The 23,743-nt window shown below is 39.1% G+C and overlaps 1 protein-coding gene across 1 annotated transcript in view; it reads right to left on the reverse strand.

The window, feature by feature from the left end:
* Window positions 1-7,810: 7,810 nt before the first annotated feature.
* The window catches only part of LOC107752983 (protein kinase C beta type-like), a 129,279-nt gene continuing 113,346 nt past the window's right edge, over window positions 7,811-23,743 (reverse strand). The window contains exons 16-17 of the mRNA XM_016569064.1: window positions 21,832-21,972; window positions 7,811-8,454 (exon numbers count right to left, since the gene is read on the reverse strand). Coding sequence (XP_016424550.1) covers window positions 8,296-8,454; window positions 21,832-21,972 — 300 coding nt within the window. The 3' untranslated portion in view covers window positions 7,811-8,295. The remainder of the gene's footprint in view (window positions 8,455-21,831; window positions 21,973-23,743) is intronic.

Here is a 23,743-nt window from a genome sequence, read left to right on the forward strand (position 1 = left end):
ATGTATATATATCTATGGGGTAGACAGCATCACTGATTATAATGAGTTCTGAAGTAGGACCTGTGTAAATATCGGATCAGCTTTCCAGCGCTGGAGAGAACTGAAGGAGCGGGAAGGCCTGCGATCGGACGCCAAGGTTGCTTTGTTTTTTCTTGATAGGTAAATAACACCGTGTCTGCGCCGCAACAGCTAAAGTCTGTCTAGTACAGTGGACTCGCATCCAAGCAACCGTTGAAAATCATTCGAAATTTGTGTCAATACGTCATAAATAGAATGCAGCAGCAATTTTCTGATTTCAAATGTCAACATTGGCTACCAGAAATCGCTTACCCCACCTTTAAAGTCTTCAGATCTTAAAGGGATAGGTCACCTTAAAATGCCAATTCTGTCATTATATACTAGTCTGCATGTTGTTCCAAACCTGTTTGATGTCATTGTTTTCTAGTGAAACACAATGGAAGACATTTTTGAAGAATCTTAATGCAGCTTTTGCCATATGGCCAAATCTGTCACGCTCCAAAAAGCACCATTAAAAAGCATCACTCATATTGTTCAAGTCTAATCAGATATCAATAACATCAAACATCATTTTCAGGTGTCTTGTAACAAAATGATGTTATGATGTCAGATCTCCACTGTAGACACCGTAGTTGATTTGAGAACTGCAGTGGAGAGGAATGAATAACAACAAAGTGACTTGATATATAGCAAATTTAATAAAGTTATTGTGGGACTTCAAAATACTTGGATTATAACAAATGATATTTTTTGGAGCTTGACAGCACATGGTCATTATGGACTGCCATATGGAGAAAAAAACTACACTACTGTTGAAAAGCTTGGGGTCTGTAAGATTTTTTGATGTTTTTGCAAGAAGTCTCTTATGCTCACCAAGTCTGAATTTATTTGTTTAAAAATACAGTATAAACTGTAACAATATTTCACAATAATATTAATATTATTATAATGTAAAATAACTGTTTTCTATTTTTTATTTATTTTAACATGTAATTTATTCCTGTGATGCAAAGCTGAATTTTCATCAGTCATTACGCCAGTCTTCAGTGTCACATGATCCTTCAGAAATCATATGCTGATTTTCTGCTCAAGAAACATTTCTTATCATCAATGCTAAAAACAGTTGTGCTACTTAATATTTTTGATTGAAAAAAAAGCATAAAATATAAACATACATATATATATATATATATAAATATATTCATAAAAAATATCAGCATATGGCTTTGGATTAATATGAGACATGTAAATAAAGACAGAATGTTAATTTTCGGCTGAACTGTCCCTTAAAAAAACACAATTATCCACATTAAATAAGAAGCTGAAAAGTAGACTCTAGGCAAACGCCCAGCTGTGTTTAAAGGCTGAAGAGGAATTATGTGCCAAAGAAGAAGGGATTCCACTTCAGGAGAAGAAGCTATAACACGCAAGCACTTAAAAAGACGCCGAGGCCACTGATGAGACTCATATCTCACTGACAGTCCCCATCCAGAACTGCTGTGGGAGACGGCTCACTGCATTGACACACTGTGCGCTACCGTTTCTTTTATGAGATGCTAAAGCGTAGGCACTGCCGGCCTTTCTTTTTTACTCTATATGCCTCTCTCTCTGTCTCTCTCTGCAAGAGGAGTCTAAATGAAAGGGGCAGACGGTTTGTTAGGCCCACAGGCCTGTTCTTACTGGGAGAATTCCTCTCTGCTGCGCTACTGCTGCTGTGGCCTTGTGTGCCAGCGCGCCCGAGGGAAGAGCCAGCCTGGCTCAGAGGACACATTCAAAAACACAGAGTGGGAGGACGGCAAGGGAAAGAGACAGACTAAAAGAAAGAAAGGAAGGAGGTAAGGTGGGTCAGAGTAAGCTAAGCTAGAGAGGGATGGAGGGAATATGACAGAAGGTGTGGAAGAGATGGAGGGGATGGAGAGAAAAAAAACAGGGGGAAAAGGAGAGAGGACTGGGCCTTCTCTGGGGCTAGACATTGTTAATGCACTGCTTGGCAATGTAAATCCATGAAGGCAAAGGAAAAGCTAGCGTGGGGGGAAGGGTTGCACTCAATATGCTAAGCATCAATGGAGCAAGAAAGCTTCGGCGACGCAAATACTGCGTACCAATTCACAAATGTACACACAGTCTTGTAGAAATGTGTTTGATATAGGATAGTGGGGCTGTCATCTTAAAATATAGGGGAGAAAAAAAATATTTCTGAATGAATGCCACTACATTGCTGTGTTCAATAAAGTCAATATGGAAGCCTGTTTCTGCCTCAGAGTAAAATAAATAAAAAATACATAAAAAGTAACAGATTTTCTCATACAATTTTGTTCTCACAATTGCAACTTTGTATCTCTTGCTTGTGAGTTGTCCTCATAATTGCATCTTTACATCTGAGCACTGTGACTTTCTTATAATTGTGCATTCCTATCTCACAGTAATTTCAGCCTTTTATCCCACAGTCGTGACTATTTCTCATAATTGCGCCTTCATACCTCACTATTTTGACTTTTTTCATAATTTTGGCTTCATATCTCAAAGTTGTTACTGTTTCTTATAATTGCAACTTCATATCTCATTATTTTCACTATTTCACACATAACTGTGCATTCATATCTTGCAATTGTGACTGCTTCTCATAACTGCAACTTTATATTTGACTGCAACTGCAAAGCCGTAATTGTGACTTTATATCACACAATTGTGAATACTTCTTGTAATATCAACTTTTCTCACAATTATGGCTACTTCTGGTAATTGCTAATTTATATCTGACAACTGCAACTTTATTCATAATAATTGCAAGACCAATAGTATAACTGAGACATGCGACTAATTTTTTTATTATTATTGTTTTTTTTTTTTACTCTGAGTAAGAAATGGGATTACGTAAGTCAGCATGACTCTACTTACTTTCTTATTGCATGTTCCTGGTTGTGTGCACATTATTCTGAACCAAAATATTTTTTGTTTCATAATCTTTAATCAAAATGCAATAACTTGCTCTTATTTTGAAATGATGTTCCCTTTTTTTGCCAATGCTGCAGGCAATTCCAGAATTCTTTCTTGATGAATATTCTGTTTCACTTGAAAATATGTCACGTTCTGGAAGTAAAATTGCTTGCAAAAGGCAGTTCACACCGACTTTTAGACAACAAAAGAATAGAGAATAATCACAGAGAGTAGAATAGAGAGAGCACAGAGAATAATCATGGTGGCCCAATATATATATATATATATATATATATATATAATTTCCACCTAAATAATTCAGCTTTCTGGTCAATGGTGGGCCTGAGGGAATTGTGGGAAGTGCAGAGTTGTTTTAGGCAGCAAACGCTCGGTATTAAAGAAACATTCAGCACGTTTTGAAGACAATAAACCAAAAACGACAAGGCAGTGTGATCTCTTTTTTCAAGGCAATGAACACAGCACCTTAAAATGACAAAGAACAGGGACAAGTCGCTTTCAGGTGAGCAAGACAGAGAGGGATGAGAGTGCTGTCAAAGCACAGTGAAAATAATTTACACACGACCAGGATCACAGATGCAGAGCAGACACATGACTCCAAATATTTGTATGCAGATCACATTAAACAAGAGAAAACTGGGGGAGAGAGACGGTCCAGAAGAGCGTTTGAGATCTCCTGGCACCCCACACATGGATAAAAACAACTCCAGACAGGAAGAATACAGTAGACAGGAGGAAGATATATAATACAACAACAGAAGCACATTTCCTACCTTATGTCCATCTGCTGGTTCAAGCACACCACAGCACAGCGAAGCACACAAGCCACAACTCCAGAGTGATGGCCACTAGATTACCTGGGCTCTCAAGAGCCAAACAGTTCAGAGAAAAATGGCACTGGGCATTGGCATGGAAACCTCAGGACTGTAGGTCGATGCAGAATGACTAGTTTTAATTCTAGTAATTATCCAACAGAGTTAATGAGCCTATAAATCTGCCCATTGTTGCACGGATCCATGTAAAAGTGTGATACACTTTAAGATACAGTGGGGTCCAAAAGTCTGACAGCCCTCAAGCCTGGGATGCCAAATTTAATTTAACTCTAGAAATAAATAAAAAGTTTCTGAATTTTAAAAATGTAAAAATAATAAATATATGAATTAATAATATAACAATTAAAAAAATTCTAATTATAATAAAATAGAAAAATATTTAAATTAAAAATTTAAATCAGGAAATAACAGTTTTAGAACTGTGAAACAATAAATAAATAAACAAAAACAAATAAAAATATTAGTTATAATAAAATAAAAAATTAAATCTAGAAATAAAAGTTTCAGAATTGTAAAACTTAAATGCATTATTAATATAAAAAATATTATAAAATATTATAGTAAAATGTACATATATAATATATTAACTTACATTTTTTTTTGCACTATTCTTAGGTCATTAATAAAATAAGTGAACTCTTAAGCTGATAATATAATTTGTAATTTAAAGCTGTTAAATTTGAATAATCCAAATTCAAAATATTTTCACTTATGTCATAGTCTTCAAAGCGCTAAAATATGACATTACAATTAGCATCACTCATAAATCCACATTTAGATACCTAAATTGGCAATTGACCTTTGGAGGTATGTTGGCACAGGTGTAGTGCTGGGTACCAGGAACTGAAAAAATGTGTAAACTGTTAACATCAGAATGGATATAACAGATCAAAGAGCGTAAAAAGAACATCCAACAAAATATTTGTCATCCTGAAGCGTCACTAAATGATAAATGACACTAATTAGAGATGAATGATGGTCCAAAATGGTCTCAGTTGACAGGAATATCCATGCTAGCTTGCCATGCTAATGCAGGCCAGTGCCATTCTGTGTTGATTAGATACAGGTCTGTTTGACAAGATGAGACTAGCACGGGCGCAATGAGCAGCTCAGTTCCCATAAACAGGCTATGATACATGTGGACATATAAGATAGTGGTGGATGACAGCGGAACAAGGGACTTCGGCACATTGAGAATACCAGGATGAGACGTTTGTACCGCAGCAGAGCCCTTCTGAATTTATCGCCCGTGGTTTCATACAGATATATAGCAGAGATGGGGTTCGAGATACATGCTGTACCAAAATCCCAGAAGGGAACGATAATAATAATTAAAAAAAAGCTCTCGGGAAGGAGAGAAAAGACGAGAGACACCCCGCTTTAAATCCAAGGTGTTCATTTTGCCAGGCTTTAATTCCAGTCGTGATTCTGTCATTTTGTGCAATACTAAGGTAGAGCTTTCTATAAAGGAGCGGATTAGCGGCGAGCTGATGTCAGCGCAAGAAGAGAACAGCAGTATCAAACGCTGACCTGTTTTCAGCTGATAAGCCGCACACACTTTGTGCTAACCGACTCATTTAATTTGAGGCTGCGACATTCAGAATTAATTAATACTCTTGTGCGGAGCGCCAGACTCAACTGTGTACTGCATATATGTAAAAACAAGTTTGAAAGATCTCTGAGACCCCCATGCTGATTTTGACGGTGCTACTTACAAAAGCAGGCCAACCAGCACTCCCAATTTTCATAAAAAATGTTCGCAGCATGTTTAATACGGCATATAAAGTGTCTCTCTAGTTTTCACCCACCCCTATGCATGTTCTTCCTATATGTCATTGGCTGAATGGTGGTGGAACAGGATGAAATGTTCTCATGTTAAGTGGCAGGCATGAAATATGCATAGCTTAACGTGCTGCACATTGTCAACGATGCTCTGAGCAAATTGACAAGACTTCCTCTGCCATGCGGTTCAGAAACGCATACAAATAATGCTTTATGTGATCGAATTAAATGTCACATCAGGGTCTTAGAATAGAAAACCGTCTTTTGTGTTTCCAGAGTTCATATTACAGCCAGGTATGCTTGAATTTCATGGTTATATACACTCAAAATTGCAATGAGGGAAACAATGCAAAACCAAACAAATGCTATTGATGTTTCAGTTTTATTTAAGTGCATACTTGTGTTTTTTTTTTTTTTTGTGGAAAATACTTTGGCACAAGAAAAGCATTGAGGATGTATGAAGCAAAGCACACAGAAAGGTCAAGAGCACTCACTAAAACACTAGGCTAGTTCTCTGTAATTCATGCACAAAGCTTCTATGCACATTTTATGGTATAGAAAACACAAAAATCCCCTTTTTCTTTTCTTTTTATCTACAATACTGACCACACAGAATTCATAACATTTAAGAACATTTGACACATTTTATTTGCTTAGATTATTTTAAGACACTTAAAAAAATATCAAAGCCCTACACTAAACTGCTTGCTATATTTTTGGCGACAAACGCACAACATTTTTTTTTTGTCCTTTGTTTTTGTTTTAACCCAAAGTGTCTTATCCCGCAAACAACATTTTTCTATAACATATCTGGAAACCTCATATGAGAAGCCGTTTTAGAGAGGTTATCCCTTCCCTGAAATCCTATGATGAAGATATGATATGAAGCCCCAGTGGTTTCCAATAAAAGCCACTGGCCGCTAGTCAGCACGGATAACCGCTCAGGGAGCTCTGATGTCTGAGGATCTGACCCGTTTCTGTAGATGTGTGGCTCTTGTGGCCTTTCCAGTTCCATTTAGTGATACGGTATCTGTTCCACACAGGGACTTCGCTGCTGTTACCACCGACATAAACAGTGCTCACGTTTCTAGATCTACTGTTGTATCTGAGTCGTCAGCATGCTAAATTAGGACACCGTATTAAAGCACTGACCAGCCCGTGGTGTACCCATTAACACAACAACAGATAGCTTCAACGGACCCCTATTGTCACTTATGAGCAATGTTTACACGCTTGAAATGCTTTATTTCCAAAGCTACACCGTCTAATTGTACTGCAAATTATGCGTCGTCTTTATATCCTGTTCTTCTCTTCGCCTTTGAAGCGCAATATTGTGTTCCACACAAACGCTGTGGTATTCTTTCAGGGTTTTCACGTACCAAGTTTCAGCATAATATAATGCGGCGGGTCTCTATTGACAAGCTTCGAGATGGAATCATTCAAGTGAAGTGAAGCTGTATCAATGCGTCCCAACTAGACTAATTTGCTCATACACAAGCTCTTCAATGAAATCCAGGGTATAATTTTAAAATATTACCCATGGGTGACTACTCATCTCTTTGTCATCGTAAACCCCAATGATGTTGAAAAATGGTTCTTGGTGATTCCTGATCGTACCCATTAAAAAGATGCATATCTAACACAGAGGTCAGTAATATATGGCCGATGGGTCTTTTAAAGGTTATTGGCTACAACGCTAGCTCGTTTCTGATATTAGCACTTGTTCTTTCGTCCTGTCTCAATCTGTAATTGTCTCAAGCAGGAGGTAGTTGATATTTAATGTGCCTGTCAAATACCTCTCGATAAAATCCGGCTGACCTTTAAGCAGAAGTCAAGTGTTAAACAAGGAAGAGTCAACGGGAACCATCACAGGAGCCATGCTTCCTGCACATGGGTGAGTGTTTGCTGATGGTGTGAGATGATCAGGCAAAAAAAGCAGCTCACTACCACAATCAGGCACATCCATTAAGCTCTATTGGCCCATACATACACGCGAACAGGATACAGGCATCCTAAAAAGTCAGATTTACTCATGCTTCCAAAAAAAAGAAAGAAAAACTTTGGTCAATTTCTGTTATGTACTTGTCTGTACAATGCAAGTCAGAGATTAAAACAAGACTAAGGTTCACTACAGAGCTAACTAACGACATGTGTAGCATAAAAGTTCGGGCAAAACAAAATCGTCATGCAAAAACCTTTTGAGTTTGCATTCTTTTTGAAACAGGCAAAATGGTTTGACTATAAAATTAGCAGAATATCACGGTCACAGGCTGGATAAGGAGAGCGAGGCTAGCCATTATGCATGTCGTATGCGATTCATGCACCTTTAGTGCAAATGGCTGAATCTGAACACCGAAGGTGCCAGAAACACACATATCTGAGGACAGGTAAAAAAGAGAGCTATGCAATACACACCACATTCAGGAAAGCTGTAGAGTACAAATAGTATAAAGACAGCCTTTAGATTCGAACGTTCCTCCAGCATGGATACACTCAATGGGATGTCGTGAAAGCCGCAGCGACCTTCAGGCTAATCTAAGAATATCGAAGTTTCGCATGCATATGTATATAGATGGTTTAGTTTCAGTGCATGGCTGTTTATATACATACACACGCCCGTTTTACGGAGTGTATGATACATAAACATAAGGAGGTGTGATGAAGAGGGGGTTTGATGGAGGGTTGGGTTAGTTTTAGAGGGTCGCCCTTAACTCTGGGCTTCCATGGCAGGGTATTCGGGGTTTATGAAGGAAAAGCCCTCAAACTCGTCTTGGTCGAGGTTCATGATGACCTCCTGGTCTGGAGGGGTGAGAACCGGTGGATGGCGTGTGAAAAAGCGGTCAAAGTTCTCTGCATCCCGGCCACACTGCAGGAGGGAGAGAAGAACAAGAGAGGCATGTAATGGATGGGGGATGATGAACATGGTCATAAAGACAAAAGCAGAACGTAAAAAAGAGACGAAATAAAAGTATGGGAATGGATGTGAATGTAAGGGCTGTGACAGGTGCTGTAGATTACTGAACAGCAGTTTTGAATACATGGATGCATATCCTGTTGAATAGACCAGCATACTGTAGGCCCCTACCAGACTGCTGAAATAGCTTTAGGTGATTGTTTACACTCTTAAAAATAAAGGTTCTAAAAGGGGATTTTCATAGGGATTCCATAGAAGAACCATTTTGAGTTCCCAAAGAACCTTCAGTGGACAGATCTTGAAAGAACCATTTTTTTCTTAGTGTAAAGAACTAACTTTTTCAACTAAAATGAACCTTTTGTACAACGGAAAGGTTCCATGGACGTTAAAGGTAATTCATGGAATCATAAATGCCAAAAAAGAACCTTTATTTATAAGAGTATACCCAAAAAATTAGAAGTCTGTCATGATTTACTCCCATTCATGTCATTCCAAAGCTATATATAAAAAATAAAAATAAAAAACTTCCTAATAAACAATAACAACAAAGGCACCATAAAAGAATCATACAGGTGGTCCATACAACTTCAGTGTCTTTGAAGTCAAGTCTTTGAAGCAATATGATCGCTAGAGAACCAGACCAAAATTGTACTCATTATTCACTGAAAATCTTGACTTCATTGAAAATACTTGAGAAGTAATGATGTCTGATTCATATATAAATAATCATTTCAGTCAGATATTTTATTTATTTTTGAAGAAAACATAGGACAGTAGAAAACTGACAGGCTCACTGACTCAAAGATCTGTTTGCAGTGGTTAACAGCTCACTGGAGTGGAAGATTATCAGTGATGACTTCAGTCTGTTCATCAAGCCATCATACTGCATCCGAAGCCATATGTAATATAGTGCATGTGTCGTATATTATTTATGGTGCTTTTGCTTTTTTTTGCTTTTTCCAAAGCTTCAAGATTCAGTCACCTTTCATTGCAATTGCATTGACAATAACAAACAGAACATTATTCAAACTTCTTATGCATTCCACAAAAAAGTAAGTCAAAGTTTGGAACAACATGAGGAAATGATAACAGAATTAAAACTTTTAGGTAAACTGATCTGGTCTGGATCTAATGAAGCACAATGACCAGCATTTTTTCACTGGTCCACCAGTTGCACCAATATGGGAATTCACATAATATACCTAAAGCTGGTCTTTCCATCAAGGCATTGGGTGTAACTTGGAAAATACAAACAAATTCATGGAGGCGCGTGTGAGACCTTTACACTCACACTGATACAGAAATATGTTCCAGATGTCAATGGCATGTTAGGGTGTCATTCATGATGCTTTTGAAAACAACAACAACAACAGCATTAATGCCACCACAAACACATACGCTTCATTTCAAATGTCAGCTTTTGAAACTCCAATGTTCTGTTGCACTTCCAGTGACATTTAAATAGCTCACGCATTATAATGGTAAGAAACGGGTAAGTCCACGCAAGTGAATCTGTAAATGAGAGTGAAATCCTTTGCACCGTTCACACATGCGGACATCTTTACAATGGAGGGCATTGATCAGTGGCAATCCAGTACGATATCAAAACTCACCTTTTACAGCTCGTCATGCAATATTCATGAGCAGGACTCAAGCAAAGTCAAACCATCAGAATATTCCAAACTTGGCCAGTTCTCTACCTCTGGCCCATGATGAGATATCTCTGCATCCTCTCCTTTGGCAAACAATACTGTCGGAGCAGCCACAATGAAAGAGGAAAAATCTGGCAAGTGGTGAAAATTTGAGCCGAGACAGCTCACGATATGATGCATATCACAATCCATGTGTTACTGTTCAACATATGCATTATTTTATAACAACATATTGTGACTGCATATTTTGTGATATACTGTAATACTATGCGGTCATTAGTGGAGAATCAACACCACAGTATTGTAGATCAGATATTATGCGCATGGATCAAACATATTATATACAGACCCACTGCACGGGACAAAATCACAAGCTTTCGACTTCACAGGAGTTCATCATTTCCACCAATCAGAGTGAAGACCTTGCTAAAGTCTATAAAGGGTTCTGCTTCTAATGAGCACAATGGGTGGGCAATCAACTTTGGGTCCATTCGCTACAGATCCTTCAAAATGAAAGAAATGTACATTTCTTGTTCTGGATATTTTAAAGTGTAACTTGTTGGTGTGATGATAAAGCTGAATTTTCAGCAGTCATCACTCCAGTCTTCAGTGTCACATGATCCTTCAGAAATCATTCTAATATGCTGAGATTTGGAGCTCAAGAAACATTTCTTATTATTAACAGTTGTGCTGCTTATTATTTTGTAGAAACCATGATACCTTTTTTTCTTTCAGGATTTATATACATATTTATATACATTACACATATTTACATACATATTTTAAAATAAGGTTGCAAAAAACATGTTAAATGATCGCTTATCTCATCCTTAAATACAGCCTGTACCTGAATTCTAGGTAAACAGAAGCATTAGTAAGTCCAAAACCCTTCAGAATAAACACTCCTTACGCCACTGGGCAGCCCAACAAAAGCTTCAGCCTTTAAAAGCCCCATTTCATACAGCATGAAATGACCTCATTTTCTTGACGGTACCATTAGCCCAGAATCCTTAGCGTGGACCTGGCAGCAAACACAATAGCTTTAGATGTGGCTCTGCATTTTCAGCAGGAGGCATCTGACTACCATGTGAATGATTTACAAACAATACATCTTAAAAAAGACAGAGACACAATCAAAGTTCAGACTTTCTTGGCAAGTTCACTCACTACCTCTAAATACTAAACAGCCACACACACACACACACACACACACACACGCAGAGAGTGACAGACAGTGAGAGCACTGAGGCATAACATCTGTGGGTGAGAACCATTAAATCACTCCACGCAGCATCTGTGTACCTCTGCATTCAGAAGCCCCTCTAATTTAAACTCAATTAATGGTCCCATGCAGCAGCCACCTGACCCCTGTCGCCCCGCCTCAGATGCATTAGTATTTCCAAACACGATCAGGGGAGGTTGCGACTTATGAATCTGCCCACTCGCTGCCATACGTGCCCTATGCCACCTAGGCAAGTGAACCCACAAAGAGTCGAATGACCCGTCTCTCGTCAGCCCCTGAAAATTGAGGGAAAAGCTTTTTGGTGTACTCTTAAAATCACCTGTCCACAGTCATTAGCATCAGAGGGCCACATCCACTGTGAACAGCCCTTGCTCTTAAAGACACACATGTGACAAGCAGCTTGTCTGAAGACTGCTGTTAAACACTGCCCATTTACAACTCTCTCTCTCACAAGCGTCCATCGCTCACTGACGCAGACCTTGTCTCTCTGACACACACTCTGCTTTTATCTGTGAGAAAAAGTGTTTTCCCTCAGCTCGCTCATATCTGTGAGTGACTGCGGATGTGGATGAAGGGAGAGGGAATGAAAGGGAGAATAATATTATTTAAAGCAAAAGCTATGGAGCATCACGCCCACACAGTTGTCATTTCTGACTACGACATGCTCTCCAACCTTCACTCTGGGCAAAGCCTGTTCAAAAAACCATAGCTGGACCCCAGCGTGAGATGATGGAGTCCTGGTGGCTCCAAAAGACTTCTTAACTAGCTTAAGCCCCATGATGCTTTTATCAACAGCCATTTACAGAACACATATTACAGTGACAGTCTCTCTAGAGCAACCAGACGTGCACACACACACACACACACACACATTTATTTATTTATATATTTATTTTATGTATTTTTATGCATGTTTACTTTCACCAAGGTTGCAGCAATATTGTAAAATATTATTTCAATTCTAAATAACTGTTTTCAGCTTTAATGTAGTGAAAGTGTCATTTATTCCTGTGATACAAAGCTGAATTTTCAGCAGTCATTACTCCAGTCTTTAGTATCATATGATCCTTCAGATATTATTCTAATATGCTGATTTGATGCTCTGGAAACATTTCTTATTATAAATCAATGTTAACAACAGTTATGCTGCTTAATGTTTTTGTGTAAACCATGATACATATTTTTTCAGGATTGTTTGATGAATAGAAAGTTCAAAAGAACAGCATTTATTCGAAATAGAAATCTTTACCTTTATGAATGTCTTTATTGTCACTTTTTCAATGTATGTTCCCAAATGACACACACAGAACAAACCGAAATATAAACTAAATCTAAATTATAATTAAGGTAATTTTAGAATTATGAATTATATTTTCAGTGACAGAAAAATTATTGTTTTAAAAGTAATATCCATCTAATTGTATCTAAAACAAATGTATTAAAATTAGATTACATTTGTTAAAAGCTTTGAAATGTATTAAAAGCTAGCAAGAAATTAGGTTAGGAATACTCTTCCAAAAATAACCATATCAATCACTGAAGATTATAAATAACCACTGATGTCTAACCTCACATCCTGGCATAATGACCTGGTCCTTGTCATTTTTTGCATTTGCAAACTGCATTTGTTCTCGTTCACTTTCACTGTACAGAACTATCTACTCGCTCCGTGAAACCGCTTCACTGAGAGCTTTACCATTTTTACTGGTGATCATCAAAATCAACACTCACCAGTATTTACTAGCATGGAAGCCTTCTGGTATCGCCTGGATTTTCATCATGAATCTGTCACTCTCCTCACCTGGCTTTGATCCCTTTTCACCTCCACCCATCACTCCTTTGTTCCAGCATGAGCGGAGCATGACGGACAGTGTGTGTAAATGAAAGGGTGAGGTTAAGGTGACTGTGTCCAATCTGCACCGACATAGAGAATGTGCCGGGTGACATACAGGAAGTGAGAGTGAGCGGCGCTGGCAGCAAAGAGACTGTCAGCGTTCAGAGAGCCGCCCTCCCATGGCTAGCACACGCGGGCCACTGCTGGCAGTCTTGTACTGCACAGGCAACAACAGTCCATCTGCTGCAGATACAGTCAGAGGCATTCCACCTAGAGCTGGCTGGCATCCCAAGCAACAAATCAACAGTCACTTCTCACCTGCCACCAGATAATTCAGCAGCACCAGCAGAGAAATGAAGAGCTCTGTATGGCAGCCCTCTCCTCGTTCTGCTCCAAACCCGAGCTGTATAGTCACTTTGACTGTTTCGAGGCCTGCATCCCTCTTCGCATCCCCTGGGTCCGATTGCCTAATCCACCTCATCGCAGTGATCCCTTGCCAGACAGTGCTGTCACGCTTAATTTCAGAGCCACAGGCTGTGTGAGGGACATGCCATCCAAATCCTATGTCAGACTACTGTTTCCCAGCAGAGTGAGATCTGGGGAGGAGGTGCTCAGCAGGAACAGGGCAGATTCTAGGGAACTGTCCTCAATGACCAGCTTGCCTTCAGCTCTTTAATTACAGGTTCAAACGCACATAATAGCTTTGAAAACAATACCTAGTGAGCTTCCTCTCTAACTACATAGGCAGCTGCCTTTGAAGGCAGCATTATAACCGTTGAAATTGAGCGATTTTGAACTCTATGTACACAGGAATGCGCTCAAGAACCGCATTCAACTCACACTTGATCCAATAAATATGGATGACATGTAGTGTTGGGTCGTTCTTGAACGATTCGTTCGTTTTGAACGAATCTTTAATGTGACTCGGGAAGAACGAGTCGTCTCGGGGAGTGATTCGTTCAGTCGCGCATGCGCAACATCCTATAGGTTCTGTACTGGAATTAGTCAAGTAGTTCACCTGGTTCGAGTCTTCGGGTTTTTCCGAGTCGTTCGTTCATCACGTGACAGCCCCATAAGCTTTAACCAATGCAGTCTGAGCCGGAAAGAGAATTGATTAGTTCATCTCGAGTCTTCGGGTTTTTCGAGTTGTTCGTTCATCACGTGACAGACCCATAAGCTTACCCTATGCAGTCTGAGCCGGAAAGAGAATTGATTAGTTCATCTCGAGTCTTCGGGTTTTTCGAGTTGTTCGTTCATCACGTGACAGACCCATAAGCTTACCCTATGCAGTCTGAGCCGGAAAGAGAATTGATTAGTTCATCTCGAGTCTTCGGGTTTTTCGAGTTGTTCGTTCATCACGTGACAGACCCATAAGCTTACCCTATGCAGTCTGAGCCGGAAAGAGAATTGATTAGTTCATCTCGAGTCTTCGGGTTTTTCGAGTTGTTCGTTCATCACGTGACAGACCCATAAGCTTACCCTATGCAGTCTGAGCCGGAAAGAGAATTGATTAGTTCATCTCGAGTCTTCGGGTTTTTCGAGTTGTTCGTTCATCACGTGACAGACCCATAAGCTTACCCTATGCAGTCTGAGCCGGAAAGAGAATTGATTAGTTCATCTCGAGTCTTCGGGTTTTTCGAGTTGTTCGTTCATCACGTGACAGACCCATAAGCTTACCCTATGCAGTCTGAGCCGGAAAGAGAATTGATTAGTTCATCTCGAGTCTTCGGGTTTTTCGAGTTGTTCGTTCATCACGTGACAGACCCATAAGCTTACCCTATGCAGTCTGAGCCGGAAAGAGAATTGATTAGTTCATCTCGAGTCTTCGGGTTTTTCGAGTTGTTCGTTCATCACGTGACAGACCCATAAGCTTACCCTATGCAGTCTGAGCCGGAAAGAGAATTGATTAGTTCATCTCGAGTCTTCGGGTTTTTCGAGTTGTTCGTTCATCACGTGACAGACCCATAAGCTTACCCTATGCAGTCTGAGCCGGAAAGAGAATTGATTAGTTCATCTCGAGTCTTCGGGTTTTTCGAGTTGTTCGTTCATCACGTGACAGACCCATAAGCTTACCCTATGCAGTCTGAGCCGGAAAGAGAATTGATTAGTTCATCTCGAGTCTTCGGGTTTTTCGAGTTGTTCGTTCATCACGTGACAGACCCATAAGCTTACCCTATGCAGTCTGAGCCGGAAAGAGAATTGATTAGTTCATCTCGAGTCTTCGGGTTTTTCGAGTTGTTCGTTCATCACGTGACAGACCCATAAGCTTACCCTATGCAGTCTGAGCCGGAAAGAGAATTGATTAGTTCATCTCGAGTCTTCGGGTTTTTCGAGTTGTTCGTTCATCACGTGACAGACCCATAAGCTTACCCTATGCAGTCTGAGCCGGAAAGAGAATTGATTAGTTCATCTCGAGTCTTCGGGTTTTTCGAGTTGTTCGTTCATCACGTGACAGACCCATAAGCTTACCCTATGCAGTCTGAGCCGGAAAGAGAATTGATTAGTTCATCTCGAGTCTTCGGGTTTTTCGAGTTGTTCGTTCATCACGTGACAGACCCATAAGCTTACCCTATGCAGTCTGAGCCGGAAAGAGAATTGATTAGTTCATCTCGAGTCTTCGGGTTTTTCGAGTTGTTCGTTCATCACGTGACAGACCCATAAGCTTACCCTATGCAGTCTGAGCCGGAAAGAGAATTGATTAGTTCATCTCGAGTCTTCGGGTTTTTCGAGTTGTTCGTTCATCACGTGACAGACCCATAAGCTTACCCTATGCAGTCTGAGCCGGAAAGAGAATTGATTAGTTCATCTCGAGTCTTCGGGTTTTTCGAGTTGTTCGTTCATCACGTGACAGACCCATAAGCTTACCCTATGCAGTCTGAGCCGGAAAGAGAATTGATTAGTTCATCTCGAGTCTTCGGGGATTTTCGAGTCGATCGTTCATCACGTGACAGTCCCATAAGCCCAAACCCGAAGACTTGTCAGATAAGAGGTGGTGAGCTAATCATAGACTGAAGACTCAGGTAAACAATGAATTAATCTTTTCTGTTTCTTATAGCAGTTTTGTATTGTTTGTAGTGTGATCAACGTTTGCGTAAGTAGTAGACATATTAGGGAAGTAAACTTTTTTTTTTTTTTGACGAGATTTTCCACCTGATTTCAACCCAAAATAAATATATTTCACACTGTATATTAGTTTGTTTGGACGCCTAAATTCATATAACAACAGACAATTTTCATTTTTAATGTGTTATTTTTTTTATTTTGGACAAAATAGTCCAAAATAAATTAATATTGGCCATTAAAAAACTTTTTTTTGGATACTGTTATGGTGAGAAAACACTGCAAGTGATTCTGTTGATAAAGTATTTGAATGAATCAAACTGAATCACAAACAATTTTTGACATTTCTGAAAACCAGTTTGGCCAGTTAGATCAAGGATTTATCAGTAATATTTTTAGTGGGGCACAGCAATATTTTACTGGGGCCCATAAAAAGGTCTAGCAACGCCTGCCATAGCATAAAAAAACAAAACACGTATTGGGCAGAATTTTCAGTGCATCCGTAACTTTAAGTTTCAAATTAATTATATACATAGAAGGCAAGCGAGAACATATTACACCAATACTGGCCTCCCTTCACCGGCTTCCTGTTCATTTTAAAATCGATTTTAAGTTTAAGTTTAGTTTTACTATTTAAATTGCTAAATGGATTGGCACCAAGATATCTTTCTGATTTAATACAGTTATGTACTCCATCAAGAGCACTTAGGTATGCTGAGCATTTACTTTTGGTTGTGCCTCGAATAAGGTTGAAGAGTAGGGGGGACCGTGCCTTAGCAGTGGCAGCCCCAAAACTCTGGAATAATTTGCTTCTCCATGTTAGGCAGGCCCAAACACTTTCTGCTTTTAAATCTAGTCTCAAAACTTTGAATTCTTTTCTTTGGTTTGAATTTGAATAAAGTTTGAATTCTATTCTTTGGCATTTAACATGGTATGAGAGCAGGTTTTATGATTGTTTTGGTCTTATGTTTGTTTTTATGCGTTCATTTTTTTTAATTGATTATGCTTGTGTAGCACTTTGGTAAACACTTGCTGTTTTTTAATCACGCTTGTTGCAGAGCATTCTGGGATTGCCTTTGATTTTGGACCGTGCCTACGACACCTTAAAATGCTGCCCACAAATGCCTCTTACTAAGTTTTGGAACAGAGCTAATGTCTGCATGAATTTTTGGTCTCCAAATGAGACAACGTGAGTCTCATTCAGATCATAATTGCCTGAGTTTGTAAATCACAGTTATTTGAATGTCCATCAAGCATGTGGCCGTCGTCACGAAGAGGGTCTAAAATCATCCGTCTTTCTGCTCAGCTTATGACACCAACACACAAACATCCATCTGCTGCTACACAGGCATCCAACACCGCATGAACACTCCTAATCACACACACCTGAACAGTGAGCTAATGTACCTCACTGCTGTTTCACAGTATAAGTAAGCCTGAAAACTGGGAACAGACTTATAGAATTTCAGCATTGACTCACTTGCTCACCAATGGATCCTATGCAGTGAATGGGTGCCGTCAGAATGAGAGTTCATACAACTGTGAAAAACATCACAATAATCTACAAGTAAGTCTAGTCCATCAGTTAATGTCTTGTGAAGTGAAAAGCTGTGTGTTTGTAAAAATCAAATCCATCATTAAGGTGTTTTAATTATAAAGTGTCGCGACCAGTCCATAATCCCTGACAAACTCATCTACATCTTGGATGGACTGAGAGAAAATAATTTAAATTTTTGGGTGAACTATTCCTTTTAATTTTCATAGAAAATATAGTAAAATAAAAATTGATCTGAATTACAATATACCGTACAGTAGTACTGTGTTACAACTAGTTATGAGACAAGCAAGAACCAATGATGTTTCATGTCAAAAACATTGGCTCAACCAATGGAAATCTGTTTGAAAAACCGAAACATTGGAAACCTGTTTGAAAACATAATTTTTACTATTCCGTTTAGTGACACTAGTGGCACAGAAATTACACACTTTACCTCTGCCACTAAAATTAACACATTCAATTCAAGTGCTAAAGTAAAACTTCAGATTTTATGGTGAAGATAAAGTTAATGGCAGCAATGAACTCGGTTTTCTAAAATCAACAGGACAATCTGTTCTCAATGAGTGCACCCAGACCTCAATGCCAAGGAGGCGCTGCAGGAAGGAGATCACGTTTAACAGGCCAGTCTGAGTCCGAGCGGGAGGTCAGGAGGGTTGATGTGGAGGGAAGCACTATGCAGCACAGTACTGCCTGGGCAATGCCTGCTCCATCTGACAGCTCTCTCTCTCTCTCTCTCACACACACACACACAGACGCAAGAGAAGCTGTACTCATTAAGGATCTGACTGAGGCTGACAAATGCGTCTCTGCTCGGCCGGAGCCCTGGCGCACACACCGCTAGCACAGCTAAGATGCTACTGTGCCTCTTGCTGTGGCGTGTAGGGACACACCAAGCCCACTTCAAAGAACTAGCAGCGACGAAAGCCGACAGTGTTGTCACCTTGCGTCGGCAGCGACTGGACCAAAAAGCTGCACTTGAACACACAGCACAGACTACAGCCGTCTGCAAACTAATACGTGTGTTCTGCGCCTGCGTGAGAGGAATTAGCTGCCTATATCAGCAGCTATCAATAGTATATATTCGTCATTCAAAAGGAGAAACCAAAACAAGGATATACAAGATATACGCAGATATACAAAACATAGACAAAGCAGCACTTGCTTACCATTTTGAATATCAGTTATGTTGATAACTTTCTTCATTTTAAGTGGCTCATGTGAAAATATTTGCATATTGGAATGCTTGGGTAAGATCACGGAACATTAGAACAGGCTTCTGTCTGTGCCGCCTTCATTTACTTGCTCGTTTTCATCCCTTTCACTTTAATTCTTGGGCACTGACTTGTTTGCTAAACTGAACATCCAATCAGAGTTCTCTCTCGCCGACAGCCAATGCCGATTCAACATGTTGAATCAGGCAAACTGCCGCCAACGTGTGGAACACACCAAAAAAAAAACTAGCCCGACAGACACTCGCTGACGCCGGCTTGGTGGTGTGTCCTGGACTTTAAGAAGGAGATACAGACTCCTCATTACACCCTACTGCTCTCCACAGCCCTGAAAGTTTGGCTTGTCATCTGTGCTACAGTACAGCAGAATTTGACTACTTTGACACCGTCTTTGAAAACTATGTGTCCAGTCGGCCAGTTTGAGCTTGAGCTGTTACAGGTCGCTTAATGTGATTTACACAAGTAAGACATTATCCTGGATCAACATCCTTTGCTGGTCCTGAGACAACATTCCTATTAACCAATCACAGCCCTCTTATATTAGGGTTAGGTTTCTAGAGTGCGGGGTAGGGTGAAATTCAGAATTTAAGAAAAAATAATTTGATAAGATTTAGAATTAAATTAAACCCCACAGGATGCTGAAATAGAATTTGAATTTGAATGACATGAAGGATTTTCTGTTGCAATTCAATGAAACACAAGTGTGTTAAATTTCACTTATTCCAATACAATAAATAAAATACATCAAATATGACAAAACATAAATGATTACATAATTAATGAGTAACTATGCTAATTTACTCCCTGAAATTCATTTTACTTTTTCTATTGTCTACCAACTTTATGTAGATAACTAAACAGATCTTAATTTTGCCATAAAAAAGCAAATAAACAAAAGTCCACCACACTGTTTATGATTCATATCTGATTTTTACTTTATAAAAATATATACTAGCCTCAAATTATCAATCTTTTGATTATATAACATATTGATATAATATTGTATAAACTGTAGTGTTCTAGAATAGATGCTCTTTCACCATAAAAAATAAAATGAATCAAATTAAAGATTATTTATTAAATATAAATACAAATGTCTACAGGTGACATTTCAAACACTGATTATTCCATCATTTAATATTTCTAGAAATATCCTGTATGTTGTATGAACATGATTATGAGTAATTCATACTGAAAAATGTGTAACAAAATACACTAATAGCAGTTGTATTTTTTGTAATTTAATTCCCTTTCGATTCTACTTCCTGAAATTCAGTTCAAATAGATTAACTGATGATTTTGAATCAAGTTAGGTTGAGGTTGGATTAGAAATAGTGGTTAGGGTTAGTGCTAAGGTAAATAGAGATATTATATAGGATTAAGAATAACAGTAGGGTTATGTTTGTTGATAGGAATGTTTTTCCAGAAACAACAAAGTAAGTTGATGCAATGTTGTCTTATTTTGATAAATCATGTCATGCATTATGTGTTAAGTATCGGGTTGAAAAAAAATGAAAGGTAACGAAACTCAAATTTAGACACAAGTCTGAAATAACCACCAGGGTTTACAGCAACATGCAAGGAGTGAATGTAAGTAAGAGAGAGAGAATATGTCTGTGTGTGTGTGTGATAGAGGTAAGGTTACTGGCTGGACTTACGGCTTTTGGTTTAAATGGTGGCTGAACTTCCTTGTTCTCCAGCTTCTCCCAATCCATGTAACGGAAAAAGCCGTGTTCCCTGATGTCCCGCTCACCCTCAGGACCGCAGCCCAGACGCTTGCCTGGGTGTTTGGTCATCAGCTGAAACAGAGAGGACAACACAATTATGAGAGGACCACTGGTATATAGTATGGCTGGCAATCGATTAAAAAAATCTAATTAAATGCATAATACACAGAATAAGTTAATCAGAATTAATAGCATATTATCTATATTTTCTGACAAAAGATTTTATTTACATTACAGGATGAGCCAATAATTGTTTCCATGTTGTTACAGAATTTATGTACAAATTCTTCATTAATATATTTAAAATAATATACAAGTGTATACTACATTAATGTGTAACACTAAGAACCCAAATATTTAGTTCAAAATACAGCCAGGGCACCTGCTTGCCATATTCCAGTAGTGTTTTGTTCAATAATTTTCTTTTAAAAAATACATGTTGCATTAACATCCCTGGAGGGGGTAAAACTAAATCCACAGAAATTAGAATGATTTTTTTTTCATTCACATTTTTTTTTAGGTCAAATAATTTTTACTTTGCTGTTTCAGCACAGCCTCTCTTCATCAACTTCCTCTGCACACCCATTTCTCTCCCTTTTTCCCCTTCACCGACAGCTGTTTTATTCCCCAGCAGAACATGTTATGTTGAATATAACAAAATCGTTTGGCTATTTTATTCCAGTGAGTGACTTTAGCGTGTGTAGGAGAGATTAGGCGAGGGGCAAAGCTCAACAACTTGCCGAGGATTAAGAATAACAGTAGGGTTATGTTTGTTGATAGGAATGTTTTTCCAGAAACAACAAAGTAAGTTGATGCAATGTTGTCTTATTTTGATAAATCATGTCATGCATTATGTGTTAAGTATTGGGCTGAAAAAAAATGAAAGGTAACGAAACTCAAATTTAGACACAAGTCTGAAATAACCACCAGGGTTTACAGCAACATGCAAAGAGTGAATGTAAGTAAGAGAGAGAGAATATGTCTGTGTGTGTGTGTGATAGAGGTAAGGTTACTGGCTGGACTTACGGCTTTTGGTTTAAATGGTGGCTGAACTTCCTTGTTCTCCAGCTTCTCCCAATCCATGTAACGGAAAAAGCCGTGTTCCCTGATGTCCCGCTCACCCTCAGGACCGCAGCCCAGACGCTTGCCTGGGTGTTTGGTCATCAGCTGAAACAGAGAGGACAACACAATTATGAGAGGACCACTGGTATATAGTATGGCTGCCAATCGATTAAAAAAATCTAATTAAATGCATAATACACAGAATAAGTTAATCAGAATTAATAGCATATTATCTATATTTTCTGACAAAAGATTTTATTTACATTACAGGATGAGCCAATAATTGTTTCCATGTTGTTACAGAATTTATGTACAAATTCTTCATTAATATATTTAAAATAATATACAAGTGTATACTACATTAATGTGTAACACTAAGAACCCAAATATTTAGTTCAAAATACAGCCAGGGCACCTGCTTGCCATATTCCAGTAGTGTTTTGTTCAATAATTTTCTTTTAAAAAATACATGTTGCATTAACATCCCTGGAGGGGGTAAAACTAAATCCACAGAAATTAGAATGATTTTTTTTTCATTCACATTTTTTTTTAGGTCAAATAATTTTTACTTTGCTGTTTCAGCACAGCCTCTCTTCATCAACTTCCTCTGCACACCCATTTCTCTCCCTTTTTCCCCTTCACCGACAGCTGTTTTATTCCCCAGCAGAACATGTTATGTTGAATATAACAAAATCGTTTGGCTATTTTATTCCAGTGAGTGACTTTAGCGTGTGTAGGAGAGATTAGGCGAGGGGCAAAGCTCAACAACTTGCCGCTTTTTCTTCAGCGCCTCAGTGCGCATGAAAAATTAATGGCAGCAGAGAAAGTCTTTCCTCTTGTAAGGCATATGTGGAGGTGGTGGAGGGGGGAGATGAAGGTCTCTGCTGACTGGCAGAGCCTTAACCCTCACTGGATCAGGAAGGGACTGGGCTGGGGCTGGTCTGGTCTGGCAATCCCTGACCCTCCATGCCTTCTGGACTCATGGCGCTTGCTAAGAGCCGTGTGCTCCACTGTCCTCTGAAGCTTTGTCATCATTGTCATCATTAATGTATACAGCAGATGCCAGGACACGCTCACTCACTGTGTGGCAGCTGGGCCATGCTGCCACAGAGACACAGCTGGCTAATTCTCTCTCTCCATTCATTCATCCATCCATCCAAATCTATCGGTCCAAAAAATATGTCTAATTATCTATCTGTAAAATACAATATATCTATAAAACATATCTATCTATCTATCTATCTATCCCTACCCACCTACCCATTCATTCATCCATCACATCTAATTATCTATGTTCTTTCCGTCTGTCTGTTCATCCATCCATCCATCCATCCATCCATGCATCCATCCATCATTTTCAGCTTGTTTCTGTTTCTGTACAGCTGACTGCTCATATTTCACAGCTGTCCTGCTCTGAACGACAGAGCCGCAGTGTAATCTGACAGCATGATTCAGGAGAGGCTCTAGAGGCCGAACGGAGCCAAAAACACAAGTGACCTGCAGCATCGGAGTCAAGTCAATTGCTTTATCTCTCCCTCCTGGCCCTCTTCAGCCCACTACACACAAGTGTGGCAGGAGAGCTCTTCAGAAAATTCAGCACTGATGCTCTTAAACTTTAACTCTGAGTTAGTGATGGTGGCTTGGTTGGTTACATGAAAGACAGACAGCCATAAACACCTATGAGAATTTATGCCTCATCATTGTCCTGACAAACGAACCTAAGATGGTTCATGACCGCAGGTCCAATCTTAAAATAAACGTTTATTGAACTTCCATGGCTATTCTAGTCTTTCATGGTTACTGGATAAGAATTCATATTGGATAATCATTATAGCATGATTGCAGTGATTTTGTTGGCATGTGAATCTGCATAGAA

The sequence above is a fragment of the Sinocyclocheilus rhinocerous genome, unplaced genomic scaffold (assembly GCF_001515625.1).
Source record: "Sinocyclocheilus rhinocerous isolate Xijiao unplaced genomic scaffold, SAMN03320098_v1.1 scaffold191, whole genome shotgun sequence".
Taxonomy (NCBI): domain Eukaryota; kingdom Metazoa; phylum Chordata; class Actinopteri; order Cypriniformes; family Cyprinidae; genus Sinocyclocheilus; species Sinocyclocheilus rhinocerous.